This window comes from Polyodon spathula, chromosome 57 (genome assembly GCF_017654505.1).
Source record: "Polyodon spathula isolate WHYD16114869_AA chromosome 57, ASM1765450v1, whole genome shotgun sequence".
NCBI lineage: Eukaryota > Metazoa > Chordata > Actinopteri > Acipenseriformes > Polyodontidae > Polyodon > Polyodon spathula.
Window position 1 is genome coordinate 1,426,240 of NC_054590.1, and position 25,000 is coordinate 1,451,239.

The 25,000-nt window shown below is 44.4% G+C and overlaps 2 protein-coding genes across 2 annotated transcripts; one reads left to right on the top strand and one right to left on the bottom strand.

The window, feature by feature from the left end:
• Positions 1 to 4,828: 4,828 nt before the first annotated feature.
• LOC121307629 (sodium/hydrogen exchanger 6-like) lies at positions 4,829 to 20,923 on the bottom strand. Its single transcript, XM_041239848.1, has 16 exons — positions 20,554 to 20,923; positions 18,651 to 18,850; positions 18,109 to 18,186; positions 17,787 to 17,863; positions 17,412 to 17,524; positions 16,679 to 16,784; positions 14,120 to 14,261; positions 13,014 to 13,119; positions 12,464 to 12,552; positions 11,713 to 11,826; positions 11,095 to 11,206; positions 10,527 to 10,680; positions 10,064 to 10,109; positions 9,802 to 9,884; positions 9,224 to 9,329; positions 4,829 to 7,930 (listed from the first exon to the last, which is right to left on the bottom strand). The coding sequence occupies exons 1-16, from the start codon at positions 20,834 to 20,836 to the stop codon at positions 7,649 to 7,651; spliced, it is 2,091 nt and encodes a 696-aa protein (XP_041095782.1). The 5' UTR covers positions 20,837 to 20,923; the 3' UTR covers positions 4,829 to 7,648.
• A 165-nt stretch (positions 20,924 to 21,088) lies between these two features.
• Positions 21,089 to 24,421, top strand: LOC121307631 (ER membrane protein complex subunit 5-like). The gene is made up of 4 exons (XM_041239850.1): positions 21,089 to 21,224; positions 22,734 to 22,786; positions 23,129 to 23,232; positions 23,618 to 24,421. Exons 1-4 carry the CDS (start codon positions 21,140 to 21,142, stop codon positions 23,766 to 23,768), a joined length of 393 nt encoding a protein of 130 aa, XP_041095784.1. The 5' UTR covers positions 21,089 to 21,139; the 3' UTR covers positions 23,769 to 24,421.
• The last annotated feature ends 579 nt before the right edge of the window (positions 24,422 to 25,000 follow it).

Genomic DNA, 25,000 nt, shown 5'->3' on the forward strand with positions numbered 1-25,000 from the left:
TAACCTTGTCTACACCTACCGGAGAGCCAGGCTTTCCTACACTTGCCAAGTTTGCCATTAATATATTGGTGTTGCCGCACAGTACTGCAAAAACTAGAAAGATTTTTTTTCCCCTCAGATAAACCATGTAAAAACCTTTTAGAAACAAAATGGAAGTAGATAAACAGTACCTATTTAAAAATGTAATTAGGTTTTTTTTTTTTTTTTTTTTTTTTTTTTTTAAATAATGAAAGTAAAAATACAGTGTGAGTCAGTCATAAGAGGGCACTGTAAGTCAGTATAAACAATACTGCAAGGCTGGCCACCTTGTGAGATGGAGAAATTCCGCTCTGTTTTATTGGCTAAGGAGTGTATTTTGAATACAAAGAGTCTTTTAATAAACTAGTCCTGACATATTTACACCACTCCCAGTTTTACTGTAGTGCTGCTAAAGTTTATCGTACCAGACTGCATTAACGCTACCCGAGTGTCTCACTGAGGCTGCAGCTTCCATCTCTGGTGCCAGCCCCATGCAAACACCCTGAAGTGCCTGGACTCTGACTTCATAATAAAACAATAACTTCAAAGCCATGGAAGGGTTTAACTCTTCAAGTGCTTAGAGGTCTGTACTGAAGGGTCTTCTTTCTCGAGCTGTAGGGGAACACTGGATTGGTGTTGCATTAGCATTAGCACACATTGCTGTATACTTAAATATAAGCTGTAGAACCCATTGGTCATTTTAGGGTGGACTGAAGTCAACCGTCCGTCCAATTCAAATTCAAATGTATTCATTTAACTGGGATAGAACTCCTGAGATCTCATTTTTTATGGGGTTAAGAGAAGGAGACAAGAAATAACTTGATAAAAAAAAAAATTAACTTAAAAGAGGCGAATCATTCACACAGGACAAAACAATCCTAAAAACAGTCAAGCAGTCAAATAAAATAAAAGCTTAACAAAACGAAAACAATCCAATGTGCACGACCCTGGCCAGATTCAGTATTTACAGCATTCACAACCCTGGCCAGAGTCAGTGTTTAGAGCATTCACAACCCTGGCCAGAGTCAGTGTTTACAGCATTCACAACCCTGGCCAGAGTCAGTGTTTACAGCATTCACAACCCTGGCCAGAGTCAGTGTTTACAGCATTCACAACCCTGGCCAGAGTCAGTGTTTACAGCATTCACAACCCTGGCCAGAGTCAGTGTTTACAGCATTCACAACCCTAGCCAGAGTCAGTGTTTACAGCATTCACAACCCTGGCCAGAGTCAGTGTTTACAGCATTCACAACCCTGGCCAGAGTCAGTGTTTACAGCATTCACAACCCTGGCCAGAGTCAGTGTTTACAGCATTCACAACCCTGGCCAGAGTCAGTGTTTACAGCATTCACAACCCTGGCCAGAGTCAGTGTTTACAGCATTCACAACCCTGGCCAGAGTCAGTGTTTACAGCATTCTCTCCCCTGGCCAGATTGAAAATAGATACTGATGAGCGATGTAAAAAGGTGTTGTGAAGAGCCTGTATTAATGTTTGAAGACAATGAATTCATGATGTGATGCCTGATCTACAAAGATATGCCAGACCATATTATATCTCAATTTGGGGATTTTAAAAGTAAGCACAGCACATGATCTTAGTGCACAGGTAGAGTTACATGTCTAACAGAGATGTAAGGTAACAGGCAGCATTTCCAGTGTACACCTTATTAAACTAAACACATAGGCTAACAACCTTAATCTCGTTTAGCTTCTGGGATCTGTGCAATACTCTGCTGAAGGCTGCAGGCAGCAGTGTGCAACGCTGACCTGGGGAGTCCACTCAGTTTATCTACACAGCAGCACATCTGAACGCTGGTAGTATTCAGATCAGCTGGCTCTTCCAGTCCTGGTCTTTGTTCCAACCCTGGAGTGGAATGATCAGGCTTGTATTGTATATCCATCTTTAGGCTTGTATTGTATATCCATCTGTGCAATTCCTCTGAAGGACCCTAGTTTAACGATTTAACACCATGGCAGTATTTACATCAGTCGAACAGACACCCTTCTCTGGGTTCTGTTGCTCCATATCGGCATCACCTGGACAGGATGCTCCTCCTGCCACGTTCCCGTGTTCCAGAATCACCTGCAAGTTCAGCTGCAGAAGGAGGTCCTTATCCAAGGAAGAGCCTTTCCTCAGCAAACACTGATAATGGATCTTTGCGCAGGTATTTTGTGTGCCCCTGGCAGCAGTCAACAGTTCATTGAAACCAGACCGCTGCTCACCCTATCGATGACCGGAACTAGATACAGATGCAGGGTGCATCTACAACGAGTAACGCAACATGCACAGTCATCTGAGAGGAAGGAGGGCTGGACGGGGAACAAAAGAATGAGTTCAGTGGGAGGTTACATTTCCTGACATCTATAAATAACAGCATTCTTGTATTTAATATATCACAAAAGCAAAAAAACTAAAAATAATAAAAATGTTTGCTCAGTGTCACCTGAAGTCAGCAAATAAAACGAGTTTCACGCATCAAACCCCTTCAAGCTGTTTTTGCATTGAGAGAAGCAAGCTGCTGGCTCTTACTACAAGCAGAGAGCGTTAGAAACTTCCAGCGCCTTTTTAAAAATAAACAGAATTAAAAAGAAAGCGACATCAAAGCCCATTGCGGTGAATCCCATCAGCGATGTGCCTGCTTCGGTGCTCAGCCTTTGGGCCGTGCTATTATTAACGTGCTGGAACAGTTAGACAGCAGGACTTTAAAAGAAGGCTCATGTTAAAGGAGTTATTTTGGGGGGGGAAACTAATTTCTGTGGCAATCCCAGATTATTAGGTATAGGGAATAAAGCATGGACACTAGACTTGTCCAGAATCAGAAAGAAACGAGAAGAGAATCGCCGAGAAACAGGGGACGTGTCCATGGAATTATTTTGTTCAGTCTTACTCACGGCAGAGTAATTTCACTTGGACTGCAACCAGGAGTTTTAAAATGCCAGCGTTTGAGAGATGATCCCAAGGTTACGACAGAGGACATGTCAACAGGATTCATTGTAAACTTATGAGATTCATTAGCTGTGTAATCAGACAAGGGTCCCTTTCAGTGAACCAGAAAAAAAACAGGATGCTTTGTAAATTCTGCAAGATCTCTTCATCTCATCCTTTCTTTTACTCCCCCCCCCCCCCACTGCATCCCAAAACCAGAAAAGAAATATCTTGCAATAAAACTTGATTCGTTCATTCTGAAGGCTGATATTGAACAGGAGAGCTGTTGCTACTGCACAATACACATTGGTTCCCTACCAGGGCTACAGCTGCAGGGTTGCAAGGAGTTCTCTCACTTTACCTTTGCGAATACACTGGTGCAAGACGGGTCCTGCACATATGATAGGTGGCTGTCAGTTACCCCTTCAGATGGAGACACTTTATAAAAGTTTGCCATGTATATTTGCGCAGTATTTCTGCGGTTTTCCCCACGCATCTTCCCTGGTTTGCCAAGTTATTCTTCGAAATGATTACCTTTGCTTTGCATGCTTTCACCGTGCTTTATTAGACTTTGCAATGGCTTTTGCTATGGGAAACAGTTATGAGGGAGCTGGTGTGTGGTTTACCTGCCGTAATAACTCTTTCTGCTGCTGTAACCCTGAACAGCAAGCCCCACTGTAGGCGGTGTCATTTCTGCACAGTGTGTGTGGTGTCGGCAGCCAGTGGAGGAAACTGTTACCGTATTCATTTAGATGTAGTCAGGGCTTTTGTTTTCTGCAAAAAATGTGCTTGGGCTAGCAATAGCTAATGCAAGCCCCAGAGCTTCCCTCGCATGTTAATATTTCTCTGTGTTATTTTAACAAACGCGCACAGCTTAGACGAGTCCTGCCCTTATAAGGAGGTGTAGCCCGTTACCTGATTCCGATCCATGCCGGAGAAGGCCCCTTGTGTAAAGAAACATCCAGTTTGCTTTGGCTGACAAGAAACCTGCTTTACATCTCCCTCTTCTCATCGGTCTTTCTAGGAAACAGAGAAAGATTTGCAAACCAAAAATCCACCAACAGTGTAGTTACGGGAGACACAAGACTGAGTTTGGAAAGTGCTGGTCACCACCATCGCCCTGCACTTCAGATAACTGCGAAGACGTTCTTACCTGTAACAAGACCTTGCACGCAGCGATGCTTCTGTAGGAATCAGAGGTTCACTGTCACATGTACTATCCCTTTGGTGAGGGGCCCTTTATTGAGGGGCACCTGGTCAAACACCAGTGTACCCCCGGGGCTCGGACCCTCGCTTCTTAGGTACACTGCACTCTCATTCCACACAGATCAAGACACTGCTGGCTTACAGCAGCTGAGAGCAATATGAGAAGAGCAAATCTCCTGCAGACCTTGTGAAAATGTGTAACGGGAGTTGACTAGGCTTCCTTTGCCAGTTGTGGCTTCTTTTTAAACTCAAGCACTTCCCCACAGCCAACAGAAGTGTAGCCATTACACCATATTCAGAATCAGGCTGGATTGTGAACACACGCCATAGCGATTTGTCCAGTTGGCCAGGTCGTGACTACTAAAGCCACTGCCAGTGGTTCATGCTGCACAGCTGAAGAGCAAAGATTCGCTCCGTGTCCAATTTGTGTTGCGCGGTTCTCCTGAACTGCTGAGCTGTGCCGTGCAATGCAGCGCCTCAGCTCTTCAAGCGTCAGGGGCTGCAACAGGCAAACACGCTGCACCAACCACTGAACACACCAGCAATTCACTTTACAACTGCACTGGTTTCTCTATTTCAAATGCCAGTTAGTCAGCCTGCATTGCCGGACACTTCCTAATAAACCAAAGAAAGCAAACCCAGAAATAAAAACAAACAAAAAAAAAAAAACCCAGAACGCTCACAGTAAACAGCACCAGCATTTTAAACAAAACGCATGGCTTTTTATTTATCACTCCATGCGCATCAACAACGACAGTAGATTTACAGTTAGTGTGTAAAACAAGTCAGTAAATGCAACACGTTAAACAGAAGCACATTATCAATTCAATTCAAACAACCCACAGTTAAATCCAACACTGATCCACCAGATCTAAAAGACCACCTCTTGAATGTCTAACATTAACGTGGAAGAATAATTTGCGAGATACAAAATGTTCAACAGAGAGAGAGATCGGAAAATGAAGCAACTGCATTAGTTCTGAAGCTTCTGTACCCTGGGCGCCTGACCCATTGAATCTTTACTAGATTTGGAAACAAGCCTTCTTTGCATTGCAGTTTGAGCCATCCTGGGTTCTAGTTCGATCCACTTGAGTTGAACCGGGTAAAGAGATCAACACCTCAGGAGTGCCTTTGTTTCACAGTAAAACCTGGACTGGTTAACGCTCAGAGTATACACCCAGTTCACACGGTTTGCAATGTCTACTAAAAGGTTAACTGCCTGGTGTTTTAGGAAGATTTTGAACCCGTGCTCTCTTCCCCCAATCACTGTGGAGGTGAAGTTCTTACTCGGTTTTGTGGAAGGGTTCAAAGTACCTGTATTGGGTTTCGATCGCTCGCGCTGAACCAAGAGGTTTTAGTACTCACTGTGAGCTGCTGGAACACAGTGAAGAAACCAGCCTGCCTTCTGTGGGTGAGAGCCTCACCACAAACTAAAACTGAGAAACGGCAGCACCCCAATGATATGAGGGGGGTGGGACAAACCAGGACATAAACGCCAGGGAATTTCAGGTGATCGGCTTTCAAACACCCCGGCACGCACACACCTTGCAAGGCCAGTCGACTACAGAGGCTTCAATACTGTGTCAAGTTTTACAACCCCCCCCCCCACCCAAAAAAAAGAAAGGATATTAAATAATTCAAAATCTACAGACATAATGTTTCTACACACTAGTTATGGTTAAGGTTAAGATGCGCAAAGTGTCTTTAAAACAATTGTTATGAACTTCCTGCACGGCAGGAGATAAAGATGTCAAGGCTGCTCCTGTTATACTCGCTGCCACTCGTACAGCCCTATCAGGCAGCCTGCAGGACGCAGGCACTGCTGTGAAGTCACTTTCTTTTTTTAATGTAGTCATCAGCAGGAAAATATCAATGCAGCTCCCTGCGCTAGCTGGGCTGGGAGGGTTTGTTCCTGTTTTCAGCATTCTTTAGCTGGGCTATTTTGAGCTACACTTTCCGGACCCTTCATGATTTCAGCTTGAACAGAATACCATCTTATCACTTTATAAAATGGGAACCATTACATTAAAAAAAGCAGTTTAAGCCCTCACTTTGTAAACCCAGCCATCACGCGGGAGAGCAAAGTCACTCCACTCCTGTTTCTGGAGGAGGTGGAGTTGAGAAGCACTGCGTTTCAACAAAGCGCTTTTCATAGTGTGAGGATCCATAGGTGAAGCTGCAGAGCAGTCCTACACCTGGGGAACACTCACTGCCCGCTTTGCATTATCAGGTAACACTCAACACACAACTGTCACTGACCAGTAGTGTGCCTGTCCCTCATCCTCCTCATCTACAGCCTACCACCCTATTTCTTCATACAGGACTCCACTCCTTTTCACAGACAGAAACAAGACTCCTGTTGCATAGCAGTTTCACTCATTCCAGACTTTACCATGAGCTTGATTAGCCACAGTGTATAGGAAACAAGCTCAGGTGTGAAAACTCAATAGTAAAACCAGGAATGGATTGAACTGCTATGGAATTGGAATCTTATTTCCATGCTCTATCTGTTCGTTCTTTTCTTTTAGCGTCACAAACACAAGTGGACGACAACGTTATTAAGCGGGTTCGACTAAAAACAGCATGCCAGTCGCTGAGGAGCGAGCGGAAAGCACAGCGGCTACAGATATGACATCACAGGCCTCCCAAACCTCCGAGGTGAAAAACAAAAAAAACACAGAGGCATCCTCTCAGCAGCCAGGGACATAACCCCCCTCCAGGCATCACTACTGCCCTCTGTGACACATTCGCCTCCAACAACACTGAGCTGCTCGCTTCCATTCTGCAATTTAAAATATTCCTTCAAACCAGACGTAGTTTTTCTAGAAAGTGCATTTCTACAAAGTTCCAGAGCACAGCGTAAAGAGGTGGGAAAGGGGAATCTCTGAAGATGCCACATAAACATCGCTGGAACATGAAAGAAAACACTTTTGCACAGTAAATACAGATAGCGAGATGTTGTGTGTCCTATCCAGTACTCCCACTGGGGACAGTTACTGCAGTAGTTTCAAGCACCATGATGCACAATGACCTCACATGACAGCGTCAGGCAAGGGTGGCTGTCTTTGCCATTCCCAAAGCCTGCTCTGTTCTACTCGCTTGTTTCAGCGGACAGCTTGCACGCGTATACAGCAAGGTAAGAACAACACCCAATAGCATCTGCTAAAATGTATAAAACATTTTTTAAAAAGTTAATAATCAGACACACCACCTTTGAAGTGCTGTTGCAAACCCCAACAGACACACACACAAAAAAAAAAAATTGTACACCTTGTTACATTTATGTAAAAAATAATCGAAACTTTGTTTTTGCACATTCGAGGGACACGCATGCACGTTCGTTTTTTGACGCTGCGGCACAACAGACAAGACACTGGCTGAGCATGGATAGGCAGACAGCAACGGCACAACAAGTTTTTCAAAAGGAAAGGAAAGCGAGGTGTTGTGGGGCTGAGTGTCTGTCTCTGTCTACAGAACGAGGGCAGGGGGGGTCCCGGGCTCACAGCCTGTGGCGGCGCGAGGCTGCCCCCCCGTCAGGGAGGGTGAGGGGGGGCTCCGAGTCGTCCATGGGCAGCACCAGCCGGGTGCCACGGATCACCAGCTCGTGGTCCCCGAAGGCCAGCTCGTGGTCCAGAGCCTCGTCGGAGCCCACGGGCCCCTGCCGGCGAGACATGCCCGAGGCGGACGAGTCCGTGGTGACAGTGGAGTCCCCGAACGTCAGGCTGATGTCACCGTCGTTCAGGATCAGGTCCGAGTCATCATCCTTCAGCTGCTCCTGGTTCTGGGAGCAGACACAACAACAACACACAGAGCGCGAGCGTTAGGACCGGTATGGACAAGGCCGGCTCAATTCCAATCCCAAGTCTTTCAAAGGGATTGGAATTGATATTTCAGAGACACAATCACTGCTGTGACTCTTCAGCTGCTTTCATTTGGAAGCCAATTCAACTGACTAACAGTGGCTTCGATTTAAGCAATTGGTTGCCACCAATTAAGAGTATACTGCTGATTGCAAGATTTTTTTGAATTCATGTTGCTGTAATTGATGAAAAGGGAATTTGATTTGACAAACAGGAATTGAGCCCAGCCCTGGTTACGGCACAGCAAGGGCTAGCCAGTCTGGTCTGGAGGTCCTTGCTTTCAGATCTGTGCTCCAGTGCATTACTAAACAAGGAGAGTCCTGAAACCCAGGTCTGGACACGGGTCTAGGGTGAGTTTTAATCTTGTTGTGTGAATGCTTCTATCAAGCTCTTAGTAAAACCATCTGAACAGTTCAGGTAGGATCAGGGTCACTGGAGCGCTAGCAATGGAAGCTACAATAAGACTCTGAAGGCTGTTTCTTAAACACTCCGCTCTTTAAAGAAACAAATTCTAAATGTCCCGCACTTCATGGAGGCTTTCCAGAAATAAAAACTAATCACAGACAGGCCAAGCAGGTCCCATCCAGGGTTTTATTTTGTAACCATTGGAAACTGTTTACTCATTATAATCCTCAACCACAAACAGAAACAAAACAGCTTTTTAGTGAAGAATGCAGCTCTGTTACCAGCAACCACAAAAATGTTTCCAAAGAACTGCCAAAAGCAGAACACATTTCAGGCATTGTTTTTCTTCTTTTATTTACAGTGTGTTTAGTTTACCCGAGATCACAAGATAGCAAGTCCACTTTGACATTCCCAGAGTTTAAGACAGAGCAAATCGACTATACATACTCAATAGATAGATTTCAAGTCTATGTTAAATTCCTCTGTTGTTACAGTGAGTGAACTTGCTAACCTGCATGTCACTGTTAGTGAATTACCAAGTATGTATATTTCAGCTTAATGATTAACGTGAGTTTCGTGTGTTTAACCAAATGCACAGAGAAGAAAACTAAATGAGTCTAAAACTAATTTAAACTATTTCCTCCTTTATCCAAAAAAGCAGCAACACCTCAGCCTGCACTAATGTGAGAGTAACTGATCGGAAGCAATGATGGCTCGCCTCTCCGTCCCTGGTGTGCCCCAGGAGTATCCAGCGTTAAGAGTTAAACGTGCTCAACCTCCCTGTATAACCTCTCCTCAGACCCCCTTACCTCATAGGCCTGAATGCTGGTAAGACACCGTGCCAGGGGGCCGCAGCAGGAGGGCAGGGTGGCAGTGAGCGGGGGGCCGCTGTGAGTCAGGATGGGCTTCAGATAACTGGGGGTCACTGGAGTTAAGGGTTCTTCACATTAAGCACAGTGATGTGCATTGCAAGACACGGAAGCCTGTCACTGTTTGAAACCACGCTGCATTTAACTGTGCACTTTAAAATACACATGCTTCGACCCAACACCACTGCAGCTCATCATAGCATGCTGAACCCCACCAAAACTGCAGCTCAGCAAAGCACAGTGAGCACCCACTTTAAAACCTCATCACATCTTTCTACACGTTCAAACTGCACAGATAAACAAGCAAGAGAGACAGACAGGCAAGCATGTGTTCTGCATCTTGCTGCTCCTTCGCGGGCATGAACAGCAGGAGGCAGTGCAAACACAGTAACTGCTCCAGCCCTGCTGAGAGATACTGTACAACACTGTTCTGCAGGTGTAGGAGCGCCCTCTGCTGCACAATATTAGGAACTGCCATTTACTTACAGTACAATAGTTTCACTCTTTCAAAAGGATACTTGTGGTCAAAGTTGTACCACATTCTGAACAGCCAGGCGCTCTCTTGTTTGGTGCTTTGACGAGCCCCTCCGTCCTCCACGATCTGCATGTTTTATGTAGTAAAGAAACACATATTTCATTTTAACACTGTATATATGTATCAAATGTATTATGATTGCCGTCCATTTTGAATGCTTATACAAATGTAATAATACCACGCAACTGTTGATTCACGTTGTGTTTTATTTTACACAGTTCCAAACTCGTAATGACATAGCTTACATTTTCAGTGTGTATAGAATTGTCGTGATCCGAATCCACTCCAACCCTAAAAGACAGATGAATAAAAGAAATGTAATTCCCCTAGTAGTTAAAAACATCTGTTTAATTGTACGATTCTCTAGTGTTCATTCTGCTCAGATGATTTGCCATGCTTACTAACTACACCAGAAAGACATGCTTCTGAAAACCAGCAATAATGAGGTATGATGAACCATCCCTGATTCACAAGCAGATGAGAGCTTGAAGCATATACAGGAGCTTCTGGAAATCAATGCTCCCCCTGTTCCTTGAGTAGAAGATCTGGTACCTTTGTGTTGCAAATTAACAACTGTATTATATCAAGGTTGGGTTGTGTTTACTAATGCTGACTGTGTGTAAATATTTCCCGGTAACCAGGCGCTGCTACTTAGCTACTCTGTACTCCCGTGCCCCGCCCTTCCTCCCACAGGCCCCGCCCCCTCACCGGATCCTGAGCCAGGACAGCATCTGTGTGGTACCACCCCCGAACACCCAGACAGTGAAGAAGACGATGAGCAGGGTGGTGCTGAACATCATCTGCCTGGCGTAGGTGGCCGTGTCCCGGATAGACAGCGCGAACGTCATGGCTCCACGCAGACCTGCAACACAGCAAAACAGACCCCAGGCCAGGCCCTCTAACCAAGCAGCACGTGCATCAACAAACACAGCGGCAAACACAGCGAGGGACACATTCTCAAAGCGTTCACTCCAGTCTTTACCAACTCCTTTGAAAAGAGGTTTTACAAAACTAGAAGCAAACAGCTACGTTACTCTCAGGGTGTTTGTTTCTCATTTTGCAACCAAGCCAACAGGAAAATGCACAACTCCACGCACAAACTTCACAAAAGACGTAGACCGTGTGTGATCGCATTACCAAGTTCCTTTCTTTGCTACTTTAGAATACTCCCTGAACTTCAATCAACTTATCTTATCAGAGCTTAAGAAAACACAATTAGGAAAACAGAAGAGTTGACAAAGCCACACCAGTACAGACACACAGACCCAGCAGGTACCTGCAAACATCATCATGTGCTGGAAGTTGGATCCGATCTTGTTCCTCCGGCCCAGGTTCAGCAGGAAGGACAGCGGGTAGATGTTGGCTGCTCTCCCCAGGAAAATAGCCAGCTGGAGGCAGAGCTGTCAAAGAAAACCCCCTCACCATGCACAACACCCATCACACACACACACAATCTAATTCTGCAGAAGATGGGATCGGTATAAAAAACAAACGAGTGACCCATTTTGGAAATGATGCTGTATTTTTCCACTGGGGGGCAGGAACTTCATCAAAAGCATGTACTGTACAATAGGATCAACGGCAACTCACACTGTCTTCTTTCGAGCATGCAGGGCGACATGTCGCCATACACAAGACACACTGGGGTTTGTTTTAATGATCTAAAACAGTGACGGATAGCAATACTGTCACCCTAAAAATCATAAACCCCAGGACTCTTTCCAACCCATTCTTATGGTACAGTATGCAGCAATGTGAATGTCAAGTTAATAAATCGAATTTCAAATGCACTAACCAGGGTAAAATACACCTCGTTCTCAAGGGGGTCTTTCAGTGAAGACCCACCGCTGTGTAGATCATTCAAACTGACCCCATTATATACCGAGAAGGATACAAAAGCCCCCACGATGAAAGTGGGATTGAAGACGTGGTTCTGAAACGTGAACAGAGTCAGGCCCATGTAGGAGAAAATGAAATTCTCAGCCAGGAAATTCAGGACTTCGAATAGCTAGACAGAACACACAAAAAGGGGTTTAACACCGGGCACAGAAGACCTGTTCATTCAATGCACTAGCGTCCCTACTAGCTGAGGAAAGCAAAGCACTGAAATGGTGCCAACAATTAATATGTGCATTGGAGACCGATATGCAGATAATACTCCTCATAAATCCAGATTACCTGGAACTCTAAAGATCAGTCACTTTTCTTTAATGTGCAAAGAATATTAAATTTAACACAACCGGTGCATTGCTCATTGTAACCCGCACACTCAAAACCTGGCAAGTGAATTGTAAGTCAATTTACTCTCTTAAATCAATTTCAAAAGCACAAATCTGCTTTGTTTTTGGATTGCAATTGGGTTTGCTTAGCTTAGCCAGAGTTATATTTTCTGAGCTTTCTCTCGGCATCAGTTACCAAGCTTTTAAGTGTCAAGCCCCGAGTCCGTCATTGTCATGCGAGAGGTATGCAACAGTTTGGGAATCAAAATCCTTTAGATTTGATCTGATCCGTGCCTTGAAGAAGACGGATCTGGTGTGCAACGGCAGATTCCACTGAAGTGCTTAGAAAGCAAAGCATGCTTACACCCTCAACTGAACCCCCCCCACCCCACCAGCTGGTAGACTCCAATTCAAGGGGAGCGTTACCTGCTTGGTTCTGTCCTGGGACTCTGGAGACAGGTTGTTGTAGGTGTAATGAGCCTGAGTGATCCCACAGAACAGCACAGCTACCACACCTGCGGAGCGGGGACACAGAGAACGACAGAGCACTCCTCCAATACAGACTTCACGCTCCTGTCTTTATCTGAAGCAGCTGGCCATCAGTGCTTTCTGACAGCAAGCTAAACTAAAACGTTCCACGAAGGTCACCTTTCTTGACAAGATTATTATTAAAAGAACTTTGCATTTCAAACAAAACTTTTTTTTTTCTGTTAAAGTGGAGATCATTTAACCTTGTAACATTTCACCTTTAGTGACATTTCACACTTGAATTGTGAAGCACGTTAGGGTGACTTGCCATGAGGTATTGTAGTGTTGTATTTTCTTGTATTGTGGTGTTTTTTTTATTACATTGTTTAGGTAAGGTATTGCATTTCATTGTACGCTATGGTATGGTACTGTATTGTCTTGTAAGGTACTGCATTGTACCATGCGAAAGACAGGGTCAGCCGCTCGGATTAGGCTGTAATCTCTTTACCTGTGAATCCGCAGGCCTCGGCCAGCAGGAAGGTGCTCCAGGACATCAGGAAGAAGAGAGCCGTCTCCAGCAGCGGGAAATCCCGCAGCTTCGTGAACTTGGTAACGTGCGGACAGAGAGAGGGGGAGTCAAGGAGCAAAGCCTTGCCTCTCTGTGTACACGCTGATCTCAAACACCAGGTCGGACTGCCTCGATGTGTGCATGCTGATCTCAAACACCAGGTCCGTCTGTCTCTCTGCGTGAGCGCTGATCTCAAACACCATGTCTGTCTGCCTCGCTGCGTGCACGCTGATCTCAAACACCAGGTCTGTCTGCCTCGCTGCGTGCACGCTGATCTCAGACACCAGGTCTGTCTGCCTCGCTGCGTGCACGCTGATCTCAAACACCATGTCTGTCTGCCTCGCTGCGTGCACGCTGATCTCAGACACCAGGTCTGTCTGCCTCGCTGCGTGCACGCTGATCTCAAACACCATGTCTGTCTGCCTCGCTGCGTGCACGCTGATCTCAAACACCATGTCTGTCTGCCTCGCTGCGTGCATGCTGATCTCAGACACCAGGTCTGTCTGCCTCGCTGCGTGCACGCTGATCTCAAACACCAGGTCTGTCTGCCTAGCTGATCTCAAACACCAGGTCTGTCTGCCTAGCTGATCTCAAACACCAGGTCTGTCTGCCTCGCTGATCTCAAACACCAGGTCTGTCTGCCTCGCTGATCTCAAACACCAGGTCTGTTTCTGCTCTTACAAACTGGCTTCACAAAGGAGGAGGAGGCTATTGCAACAGTAGATCAGTTAATAATACTATGACATTAAATAAAATGTAATTGATAATCTTTGTATATATTTTGGATGCAGTGTGTACTTCTTCATCTGCTGTGTATGTTTTTTCTTTGCATGTGTATGCTTGTGCGTACAGCTTATGTTTACTTACCAACAGTATAAATCAAGGACAAACAAGCTTTGTGCAAATATAAAAAAAAAAAAAAAAGTTGCATGTAAAGAAACACTTAAACGTGGTTTTGCAGTAGACTATTGCGTGAGTGTGCGTGCGTGTGCGTTTGCGTGTGCGTGTTTGCTTCTAGAAGGTTCCCTAACAGTAACAAAGGATATTAAGGCAGTCATGACTCCGGTTGCCGCTCCCAAGGCAAAGGAGCCGCTGAAGATTCCCAGGAAGATCCCAAAGGATTTGAACACGGCACTCACGTCGAAGGTGTGGGTGTTGTCTCCGGCTGGCTGGTAAGCGACGATCGACCTGAGAACCCACAGCAATGACAATGAGATCCAGCTCCTACCCGGGGCTACAGGGTATCTAACCCACTGTAAAGCAAGGACCGCTTCCTGCCAGCTGCTGAAGGAACTAGCTGGAGGTAGGTGGCGTTTTCAAGCAAAATTCCCCAAGTGAATCTAAACACTGCAACAGGGAGGACCCACGGAAAACTGGATGGGGCAGGACAAGAACGGAGTTTAAAATGACACGTTGCCCAGTTGTTAAAAATAACTTTGACTGGCTATGGACTAAGAGGGCTACATAAAATCGTGCTTTGAAAAGATTAAAGCACTACTTGACAGGCACATCATAACATTGTCAATGAAGAATAACCTTGTAGAAGCATTTTCTGGGTCTCATTAGCCATGGTGCTGCCAGTCAGCAGTTAAACAGACCGAGGTGATGCCAGTCGAAATAAAGTTTATCTGCACATTTACTGCTTAAGTGCATTTAAAAGCAAAGCATACACTAGTGGTTGTAACAAACACCTGGACTAAAGCCTATGCTTTAGTACTGCTGGTGTAAATGACCGCCTCTCTCTGTCTCTCAGCAGGAAGGGGTTTCAAGGGAGCTGGTAGTGTGGGACTAGCAAGGATAAACAAGACCTGATACTCCAAGTACATTTAACAGCGGTCTCAGGAGTATGTTTGCTAGCAACATACATGATGGGATGTAACAAAAACAAAAACACATTTGAAAAGGTATCTGCAAAGACCAGTCACCAGGACGCAGATTCGAAAATCTTTCAAGAGACGAGGGAAGCCCACATGAGGTTTGATCAGGTTTGGGTGAGTGTTACTCAAGACGATTTACATGAGACATAGAGTGCGTTAGGGGAATCAAAGGGTCTTAAGGTAATATTAAAAAGTAAGATAGGCAGCAAAGATAGAGGACCTTATTTGTCAAGCCTTTACACACACCAGCACATTCAGAGAAACAAAACACAAAGGTCCTTGTTTAAGCAAACCAGGGAGTCAGGGGGAAGTCTGATCACTCAGGAGTTGCAGTTAGAAAGCGTCTAAAACACAACAGCAAATTATCAGGATTTGTCATCCGCAGCTGAAACACGCAATAAATGATATAAATGCCCACCAGTGTTACTTTGCATTGAATGTACTGGTGATCTGTTACACAGCCAGTACCAGCTGCGATTGCTGGTAATTTGCTGTGTGTAGATCTAGCACTCAGCAGTGTCTCTCAGGAGGAGCTGCCCTGATAGAGCAGAGCCACACTACAAGCACCACAGCACAGCACAGCTCAGCTCAGCACACCCATTAGTCATTATCCCCTGCATGTCCGCCAGGCTGCGAACCGTTTCCAAAACTGTGGTATTGACCTGCTCCACGTGAAGCTGCTTTCCAAAATAAATAAGAATTCTGCAAGTAAACAATGCGTGGGTCAGGTGTTAGTTATCATCACACAGCACAGCACATTCCACTGTGTTAAAACATGCATGTGATACAGCAATGTTACATTTCAGCACATTCCACTGTGTTAGGACATGCAACAGTGCTGTATCACATACATTTCAGAACATTCCACTGTGTTAGGACATGGGATTTCTACAGCAGCATCCTAAAGCATCCCCACAAATGAAAACACAGTTTGAATCATTCCAGGCTTTACTACACACTTAGACATGCCAGAGGTTGCAACCTTTGTGTGGTGGTTTGTCTAAAAGCACATTTACAAAGTCCATAACAAAACTGAACTGTTTGAAACAGTGGGGCTACACCGCATTTAAAAGACAGGCATATAAACGCACTGCACTGTGACTGAAACAACACAACAATTCCCAGACCACAGCTTCATTCCCTTCCTGTGAAAGCACAGCGATTCTCTTTCATGTGAAACAGAAGCAGGTCTGAAAGCTGCTGCCTTTTACATCATGGGGTCAGGCCCTTCTGTTTACCAAGGTCATGAAAATCAACATGGCAGAGAGGGCTTGAATCACTTCCGCAGATGAGAGGCTCAGAGCCGACACCGAAGACACTGAGAAAGACGTCTAGCGGAATCGCACGTCATTGAACGTATTCATATTTCTTAACTTCAAACTATTTAGGGTTTAAAAGTTCCGGACAGGGTTGGGGTCACTTCCTGTGTTACAATTCCAATTCCTTTTCCCAATTAGAATTTAAAATCAATTGGAAGGAACTGGAATTGATATTTTTAGAGTCAAAGTAACTGTTGCGATTGTTCAGCTGCTTTCATCTGAAGCCAGTTTAATTGACTAACAGGGACTTCAATTGAAGTCAGAATGCTGCTAATTGCAATTTGGATCAGTGGTGTGCTGGAACTGATGAAAGGGGAATGGGAATGGATTTTAAAAGGAACGGGAAGTGAGCCCGACCCTGGCGACGGATGGGGTTCAGATCCACTGGGTTGGATTTGCATCGACTCACGAGGACAGCACGATGGCCACAGCGTCGTTCAGGACACTCTCTCCAAAGAGCAGCGCATACAGATCCACGTCCACCTGCAGCTCGTGGAATATCGCCAGCACCGTCACTGCGGGGGACAGTGTTAAAAAAACCTTAGCAGAAATGCATGACACGTCACATTCTGCACAGAGAGCAGAACCAGGGGGCATCAATGGAAGCCGAGTAAAAAGAACATTTAGAACAGAAGGGAAGAAGCGCTTTTTTGCAGAGCAGCTACCAGATGACGTAGCAGGACCTAAAACACTGGGAACTTTTACAAAAAGACGAGATTCTGTGCTTTTCAGTTAGAATGGCGTGCTAACATGGGACGAGCCCTGATGGGTCGAATGGCCTTTTCTCCTTCCCAAACTTATGTTCTTAAGTTCATTGCACATCACAAATCCCTACAAGTAGCCACACCAACCCTTCTTTCAAAGCAACTTTCACAGGTGATTCTGCAATTGTTTTATGACGAAATAACGTTTGAAAAACGTTCACGGTGTAAAACTCAAGGGGCTGGATGGGGGTTCATTTACAAACACTTTTATGCAAAGGGATAGGTGTGGAGGTTAAGTGTGGAGATAACAAGGAAAGCGAGTTGTTGCTCAAGAAGGCTCCTGTTGACACATTATTGTGATACTTCCCCCATGCACTGTATATTGCATCCATCACTCTCCCAGGTACCCCAGAAAAGCCCCTCTGCTACAGTACCTACCTGGGTCCGTGGCAGACACAATGGCACCAAAAAACAGGCAGTCGGTGAAGTAGAAATCTCCTCCCAGCTGACCAACCCAATTCATGAGCATTACACACCCATACATAATGGACCTGGCCAAGAAAAACAAACAGAAAATAAACTCCTAACAACCAAGACGGCTTGGCATCCTTAATCTGGGGGAACACAAAGCCCCTTTTCCAGGACAGCGGATTGAAACCTGGTTCCAGGAGACCTAGTTTGAGGCAACTTAGCCAAAAAAAAGGCTTGGTATAAGTGCTATATTGTGTATGGTTTATCTGTTGAGAGAGTAACTCATAGCAGACTTGATCTCGGTATGGTTGAATTACAATGTCTGTGTGTCTCTGAACTTACCCAATAACAAAACAGGATAGGATGGTTCCAATAAAAGCATAGGCGAGAATTGATCCCAGATTCCTGAAGAAGTGCCTCTGAAACACACAATGAGATCATTCGCGTTCTTACACGCAACCCCAATCATAATCTCTGCAACCTGAGGCTGCTATTTTCAACAGAACAACTGCAAAGGCACATTTTGTATGGCTTTGTGACAACATCCTTCTCAGCCTGATCCCTGCCTCTTGATAGGGAGGGTGTCAGCGCAACAACGGGACAGATCTGGGGTGCAGAACTAGAAGGGAAGCCTGCAATTCAGCAGAGGCTCTGAAGCACCTACCCTTTTGAGACTGTATCCCGCATTGAATATAATAGGAGGGAGCAGAATGTTAAAGAACACTTCGGGGTCAAAGGTCACCTGAAAGCAAAAATATAAAACAGACGTCAACGACCACTTGCATACAAACATCCAGCAGATAATTTCAATACCAGAAACTAAGCACTCCCACTAGGATCTCCATGTGTACACTAACCAACTGCAGGGACAGACAGCAGACTCCTACTGCATAGCAGTTATACCCATTCCAGGTTCTCCTGCAGTCAAAGTGTACAGGGAACAAGTTCAGGTGTGTCTTATTAACACCAGGAATGGAAAATAGTGCTATGCAATGGGAGTCTTACTTCCATCTCTGAAGTGTCACATGATAGTAATTCTATGGATCCACTACAGACAAAGTTGTGAAGCTAGAATGGATTATCCCATATCACATGACTGTTCAATAATAATAATAATAATAATAATAATAATAATAATAATTCTTGCTTGTTCAAGTGACTAGGACAGAACAGTACTTTGCTTTCAGACTTCAGCCCCGAGTTTACCTTGCGGAGCATCTCGTTGTCCTGCACATCGTTGACCTCCTTGGGGTTGATCTCTCCCTTCAGCGTGTACTCGTAGAACTTGCCGCTCATGTTCACCAGCAGCGTGGCAGGGCTGGAGTTCACGTGGCAGCTGAGTGTCACGTTGCTGACGTCCCGGGGCACGTGGATTCCATAGCGCAGCACCACGCCCACCAGCAATCCTGCAGGCAAACACACAAATCCAACTGCTTGACTAGGGATTGAAATAAGACTCCTGTTGCACACCAGCTTGATCCATTCCTGGTTTTACTAGGAGTTGAAAAAGACGCATCGGAGATTGTTACCTATACCCTGTGGCTAATCAAGCTCCTAGTAAAACCTGGAATGGGCGACACTGCTATGCAGTAGGAGTCATATTTCCATCCATGTATTTGACAAATATCAGGTGTCAGAAATTCATGAAGCTTGAAGGAATGTTTTTCTAAGCACTGTTTTTGCAGTTCACGAAGCCCTGTTTAAGAGACGTTTAAAAGTTTATCCTCATTTTTCCAAAGCAATGTTTAGTTTAACAGTATGATAATAAACTCTCAAAAAATAAAACTCTTAAACCAGTCCCTGGAGTCTGCTGTTGCCATCAATATCAGGGGCTTGGAGTTGGATCAAAACTATTTTTTGGTTTTTAGTGTCAAGAGGCACTGCACTTGGCAAAAAAACCAAAAACAAACACAGCAAAAAAGCAGTGGAAAGTTATTGTTACTCAAAATATGGTATTGCTTTTTTTTTTTTTTTTTTTTTTTTTTTATATATACAGTGAAACCTGAATGAACCGGTCTCTGAGCAGCACAAAACCAAGATCACATCCATCTTCTACACAATGATCTGTGGTTTTGTTGTTGCTATTTTACAGCACGCAGTCTGGCGAGCATTATCCAGGCACAGCCAGGATAAGTCCAGGTAAATCAGGAATGCATATTCCCTGCCAAAGACTATAACATGTGACATGTGTCAATACTGCATTAAATTAAGGTCATTATGACCTACACCAACCTACAAATGCACACATGGCTTACCTTCAACTGAACTTGGCTGTATATTGGTTCAGTACTGTGAGATCATTTGAAAAAGCTGATCTGACTGTGGAACCGTCACCAACACAACCCACTGGAAGCTTACAGTTTGCCTTTGATGACATCACAATGGTCACTTTTCAAGGCGAGGTCCAGTAAAATATCTGATGGAAGTTTTGTTTGCCGTTTTGAAAAACGCAGACTGAGACCACCTACTAGCAACTGCAGAAAAAGATCATTTATTTACATCGCATGCATAGTCTCCCGAAAAACACATGGTATCGGATTTTCTAAGGTAGATAGATAGATACGTAGATAGATAATACTACACTAGGTGTGTAATTATCCAGGTGTTGATCAGAAGAGCCAGACAGGTGACCATCACATGTTTCTTGACAATGATTGACTGGTAATGTTTAAGAAACCACCACACCGCAGACCCATTGCGCTCACCACCTCAACTGCAAACGCTGCATCAAAAAAACAGCGTGCGATGTTGTTTTAGGGCTTTCCGCTTGCATACTAGATCAACAGACTAATCCGGCCTTCCTGGTAGCAAAGCAGTCCGCATGCATACTGTTGCTACTAAGATTTAAACAAAAATAAACACTCACAGGACGAGACAAAGCTACTGAACCTGCGGCACGGTAACCAGATGTCAACATTACACCCTCCCCACACTCACAATAACACAAGCGGTTCAGCCACTCGAGTAGGCCCATGCTATTCTGTGCTGTCAAGTGGTACTTTATTATGGTCTGAGAGTATCACGCCTCTTTCCATAGCATGCACAAGCATATTGACCGGCCTGACACCACAACACATGCATCTGATTAATGACTAGTGTAGTCCCTCACCGTAGATCATAGCCAGGCCGGTTTCGTGCAGAAACCTGAAGCGTCGGTGTTTGAAAAGCCAGATGGTGAGGATGGTAAGGGTGAGGAGCATGATGAATATTAAGAGATTGGCGCTGTCCTGCCTGTGGCTCGCCTCAGCCTGCTTCTCTGTCACAATGTCTTCCATGGCACTGTCGTCCGCGTCGCAGGAGCACAGAGACACCAGCAGCAGGCAGGCCAGCACGGAGAAGGGCAGTGTTTGCGAGCCCCTCGGAGCCGCCGCTCTTCGGGTTTTGGAACCCATGGTCAGGTATCCGCTCTCCGCTTCCCTCCTTGCTGGCGATCGTTCCTCTTCCAGCTGGGGGCCGGGGGTAGCTGCTCCTGTTTCGCACACTCACTTCTCCTCTCTTCCAGAAAAACCGTGTCATGTGACAGGGGAGTGGCTGGCTTCGCTGCTCCCCCACCTGCAGGGCGCTGTAGCTATGGAGACGGGGTACAAGCTGGTGCAGCAGTTAAGAGCGCTGTAGAAAAAAAGAGAGGACGCGTAATCATTGCGCGCCTACCCTCCCCCCGCATCGCCAGCGCTCTTTCTCTCTCTCTCTCCCCGATGAAGATGGCTTCGTCTGTCTGGAAGGGTCTAGTCGGTGTCGGGCTGTTAGCTTTGGCTCACTCGGCGTTTTCAGCGGCTCAGCGTGAGTAGAAAGCCCAGTCTTCAGTATTTGCAGGAGCGGATTTGTCCAAATGGATGCTCCGGGTGTTGCTGGTTTCAGTGGATCATTTTCCGGAAGATCTTTTTGCATAGAGTCGGGCCCTGTCGCGGGCTAATGCGAATGTTTATTCCCATTAACAATACTGATAATTATTATTATATGCATAAACACATGCTGATATTGTCTTGTTTTCCTCAAACAGAGGAACAGGGCCGCGTTGTTTACCGATCTATATTCTACCGTATATTATGTTTTGCTGCCACACAGTTCAGAGTGGTCACCGTACCTTTGTTTTCTTGTGTACTGGAGCCACCGCAGCGCACTGTTAGCGGTGTGCGGTAACTTTATTTGATGGTGCCCGGAAATATAATATAAACACCAGGTAACAGACATCGACAGTGGATGATCGACAGTGGATTTGTTAAAATAATCCTCTCTCTCACTCGAGCACTAGTCTGTATTTGTGAGTCCTGCTGCGTCACCGCAGGAAGAAACCCCGCTATGTAGCAAAACATAACACAGCGAGTCGACATGTCATCGGTTACAGGCTGCCGGTGCAGATACGGGGAAGCGAGTACAGTAGAAACGCGATGCCACACTCGTTTACAGCTTCAGGCCCCGGTGTATGAAACGATCACTTCCAAATGAAGTTTCATTTTGCCGTGGCCTGCTGTAATTAACAACAGTTCTAATAACGATTTACATATTTACATGACCTATACACCATTAGCAGCGATTTGTGTTAATCCCCACAGTGTGCTTACATAGTGCACGGCATTTTCAATTTTTCCAGTTTTTACTATGAGCTAGTCACACTTGAACCTGTTATAGCTAGATACACAGTGGCCAGTTAAGCTGCCAGTAAAACCTGGAATGGATCTTTGCGGTGGATTTTTTTTTATTAAACCTGCATCACACAGCATAATCGGCTAATTTTACAAACCCCAATTACTACTAACCATCGACGACCTTACCTAAGATAAGGCTAGATAGACCAGTATTCGGTCTAAATTGGGTGTGTGAAATCAGACGTGACACAAAATAATCTTATATATATATATATATATATATATATATATATATATATATATATGGATCACTCCGGGCTTTCCTGGAAGCATAGAGAGAAGTTGAGCAGTGACTACTTAACCTCAAAGTAAAGTTGCTCAAAGTGCTATGGAATGGGAGTCTTTCGATTCCTACATAATGATTTGCAACACAAAGTGTTGTTCTGCCTGAAGGTTAGCTCTGTGATTTCATGCAGGTGTGTGACAGGTGAGTACTGACTGTAACTCTGTGCAGGAGGCTCTGCTCCTGTTCCACAAACTAGCCCTTGCATGCATAATAGTTTCTCAACTTTCAACAAGATCCTTTCACAACTGTTGTAGAGGAGAGAGAGCTGAGTGGTACGATTCCAGCCGCTCTGCCTTTAACCCTGTAAGCACATTTTTAAGCAGTGCTTGTAATATATGCCTGTTTTGCTTTCTGTAGATAGGTCCTATATGCGACTAACAGAAAAGGAGAATGAAACACTACCGATCGATGTAAGTGCTGGTTTGTTCTGCTTTGTTTTATGTATCTATTGGAGTTTGGTGTCCAGTGATTCGACTGTCCTGGGATTCAATTTCTTCAAGTATAATTGAACTGTCTGAACAGTTATTTAACTCCTGTTCATTCAGTTGGTTCAGCTAGTGATTGGCATGAAATCAGTGTATCCAAATTAATCATTGTTTGTCTTCATAGAAATTATAATCTGCACAGTAAGAATTTATAATAATTCCACGTTCCGTCTGAGCACAAGTACTGCAGTTTATTGTTGATGCTGGTTTGCTCTCCATTGTTTCAACAGCAGGTACAGTACCAGTAATCACTGTTTGCTTTTGTAGATTGTCCTTCAGACGCTGCTGGCATTTGTAGTAACTTGTTATGGCATTGTGCACATTGCGGGGGAATTTAAAGACATGGACGCTACGTCAGAGCTGAAGAACAAGTATGTTTCATTATCAGTACTCCACACTTTAGATATTGTCTTTATATTGTCTATTATAGACATTCTATTATATTGTCTATTCTGTATAGCTATTGTATGCATATTATCTGTTCTTTTGAGATTGGACTAACCTGTAAGTTCAAATCAGTTTGCCCAGGTACTGTCTTCAGGTTGCCATTTTTAGCCTTCTGAGTCTTGGCTGATTTTAACTGAATTACTTTCACGTGATCTTGTGTGCACATCCCACAGCCATTTATTATAGACTGTCATATGAAAGTGGCATAAAAATGGCTTTTAAATGATCTAGCGTGGTTTTCCTGCTCTATATATCCTGACAAAACCTTTTGCCTAAACCAAACCCCTGCTATTTTTCTTCTATTTTCAGGACTTTTGACACGCTGAGAAATCATCCTTCTTTCTACCTTTTTAACCACCGGGGCAGAGTGCTTTTCCAGCCCCCTGAGACCACCCCTGTCCCCAGGCAGCAAGCACTGAACTGCAACCCACTGAGGCTACGGAAACTAGAGTATCACTGAGACTTCCTTTCTGTATTAAATGTTACAATCTAACACTCCAGGGTGTAAAAAAAAATTTAAAAAATCTTCCGTTACCTTTTTGTAGCTGACTGGGTTTTTTTTCCGTTAGACTGTGCCAACTCCTTTTGCGTGGGGGAGGGAAGGGAGTTGTCCTGCTTGTACATTACCTTGTACTCCCACGTAAAAGTAACTGAACAGGTCGGGGATCAGTGATCTAATGATCCCCTGCCCTCTGCTCTAACTGCCTGCTCAACGTGTGTTGTTTGAACCATAGGCTACTGAACATTTTTGTCTGCCTTGCTGTTAAGACTGTCAGGTATTTAAGTTTTTTTTTTTTTTTTTTTTTTTTTTTACACCCTGCTGAGCAAACGTGATAAATTACAGTACAGGATGTATAACTTATTTAGTGACAGTATTTATATACTGCTGTTCAGGATTTTGTAATACAGTAGTTGAAAAAAATTAATAAAATATCTTCATTGAAATGAAGCATGCATTTGTGATATTGGGAAATAGCAATTTAATATTGCTAATAAATTCTGGGGTAAAATAAACTAAGGAAACTTTCATACATTTTAAAAGCCAATACGGCAGGTCATTGTCTGTTTCATGTTATGTACAAAAGAAAAAAATATGCATCAAATCATTTTTAACTTAATAAAGTCTCTTTTGAAAATGTGTGCTCAAGCATTATTTTTTAAACGGATTGCATAATGAAAGGTGTGTTATATAAATAATAACTTGCTTCTAACTACTATCTCTGAAGTGGTCGATATTGACACAGGTGCGTTCCTTTAACTATCAGTGAATTGCACCTCCTAACAAATAGTTAATCCCCATTATATTGTGAATTGACCACTGTTGGATTGAGAGCTACTCTATCCCCTGCTGTTTAAAGTGCCAGAGGCTGACAATAGGCAACGTTTTATTGCACTGGAGGACAGATCCATGTATAAAGCCACATCTTGCTCCTGGTTGAAATAAAGACTTGGGACAAGGTCTGAAAGCCACTGCCCTTTGCAATGAATACTCATGATTAAAATCAGTACAGTGGTAGAATGTGGCCCGTAGTGGAACACAATGTACTCATTATTAAAACAATATAAACTAGTAAGGAGCTGCTTAAGCAGTTTTTAGTGCTGATACTAGTTTCATAACTAGTATCAGGACTTGGTTTCATCATCTGGTTTCCTTTCAGACACCCTGGAGGAAACAGCTTTGATGAACACAAA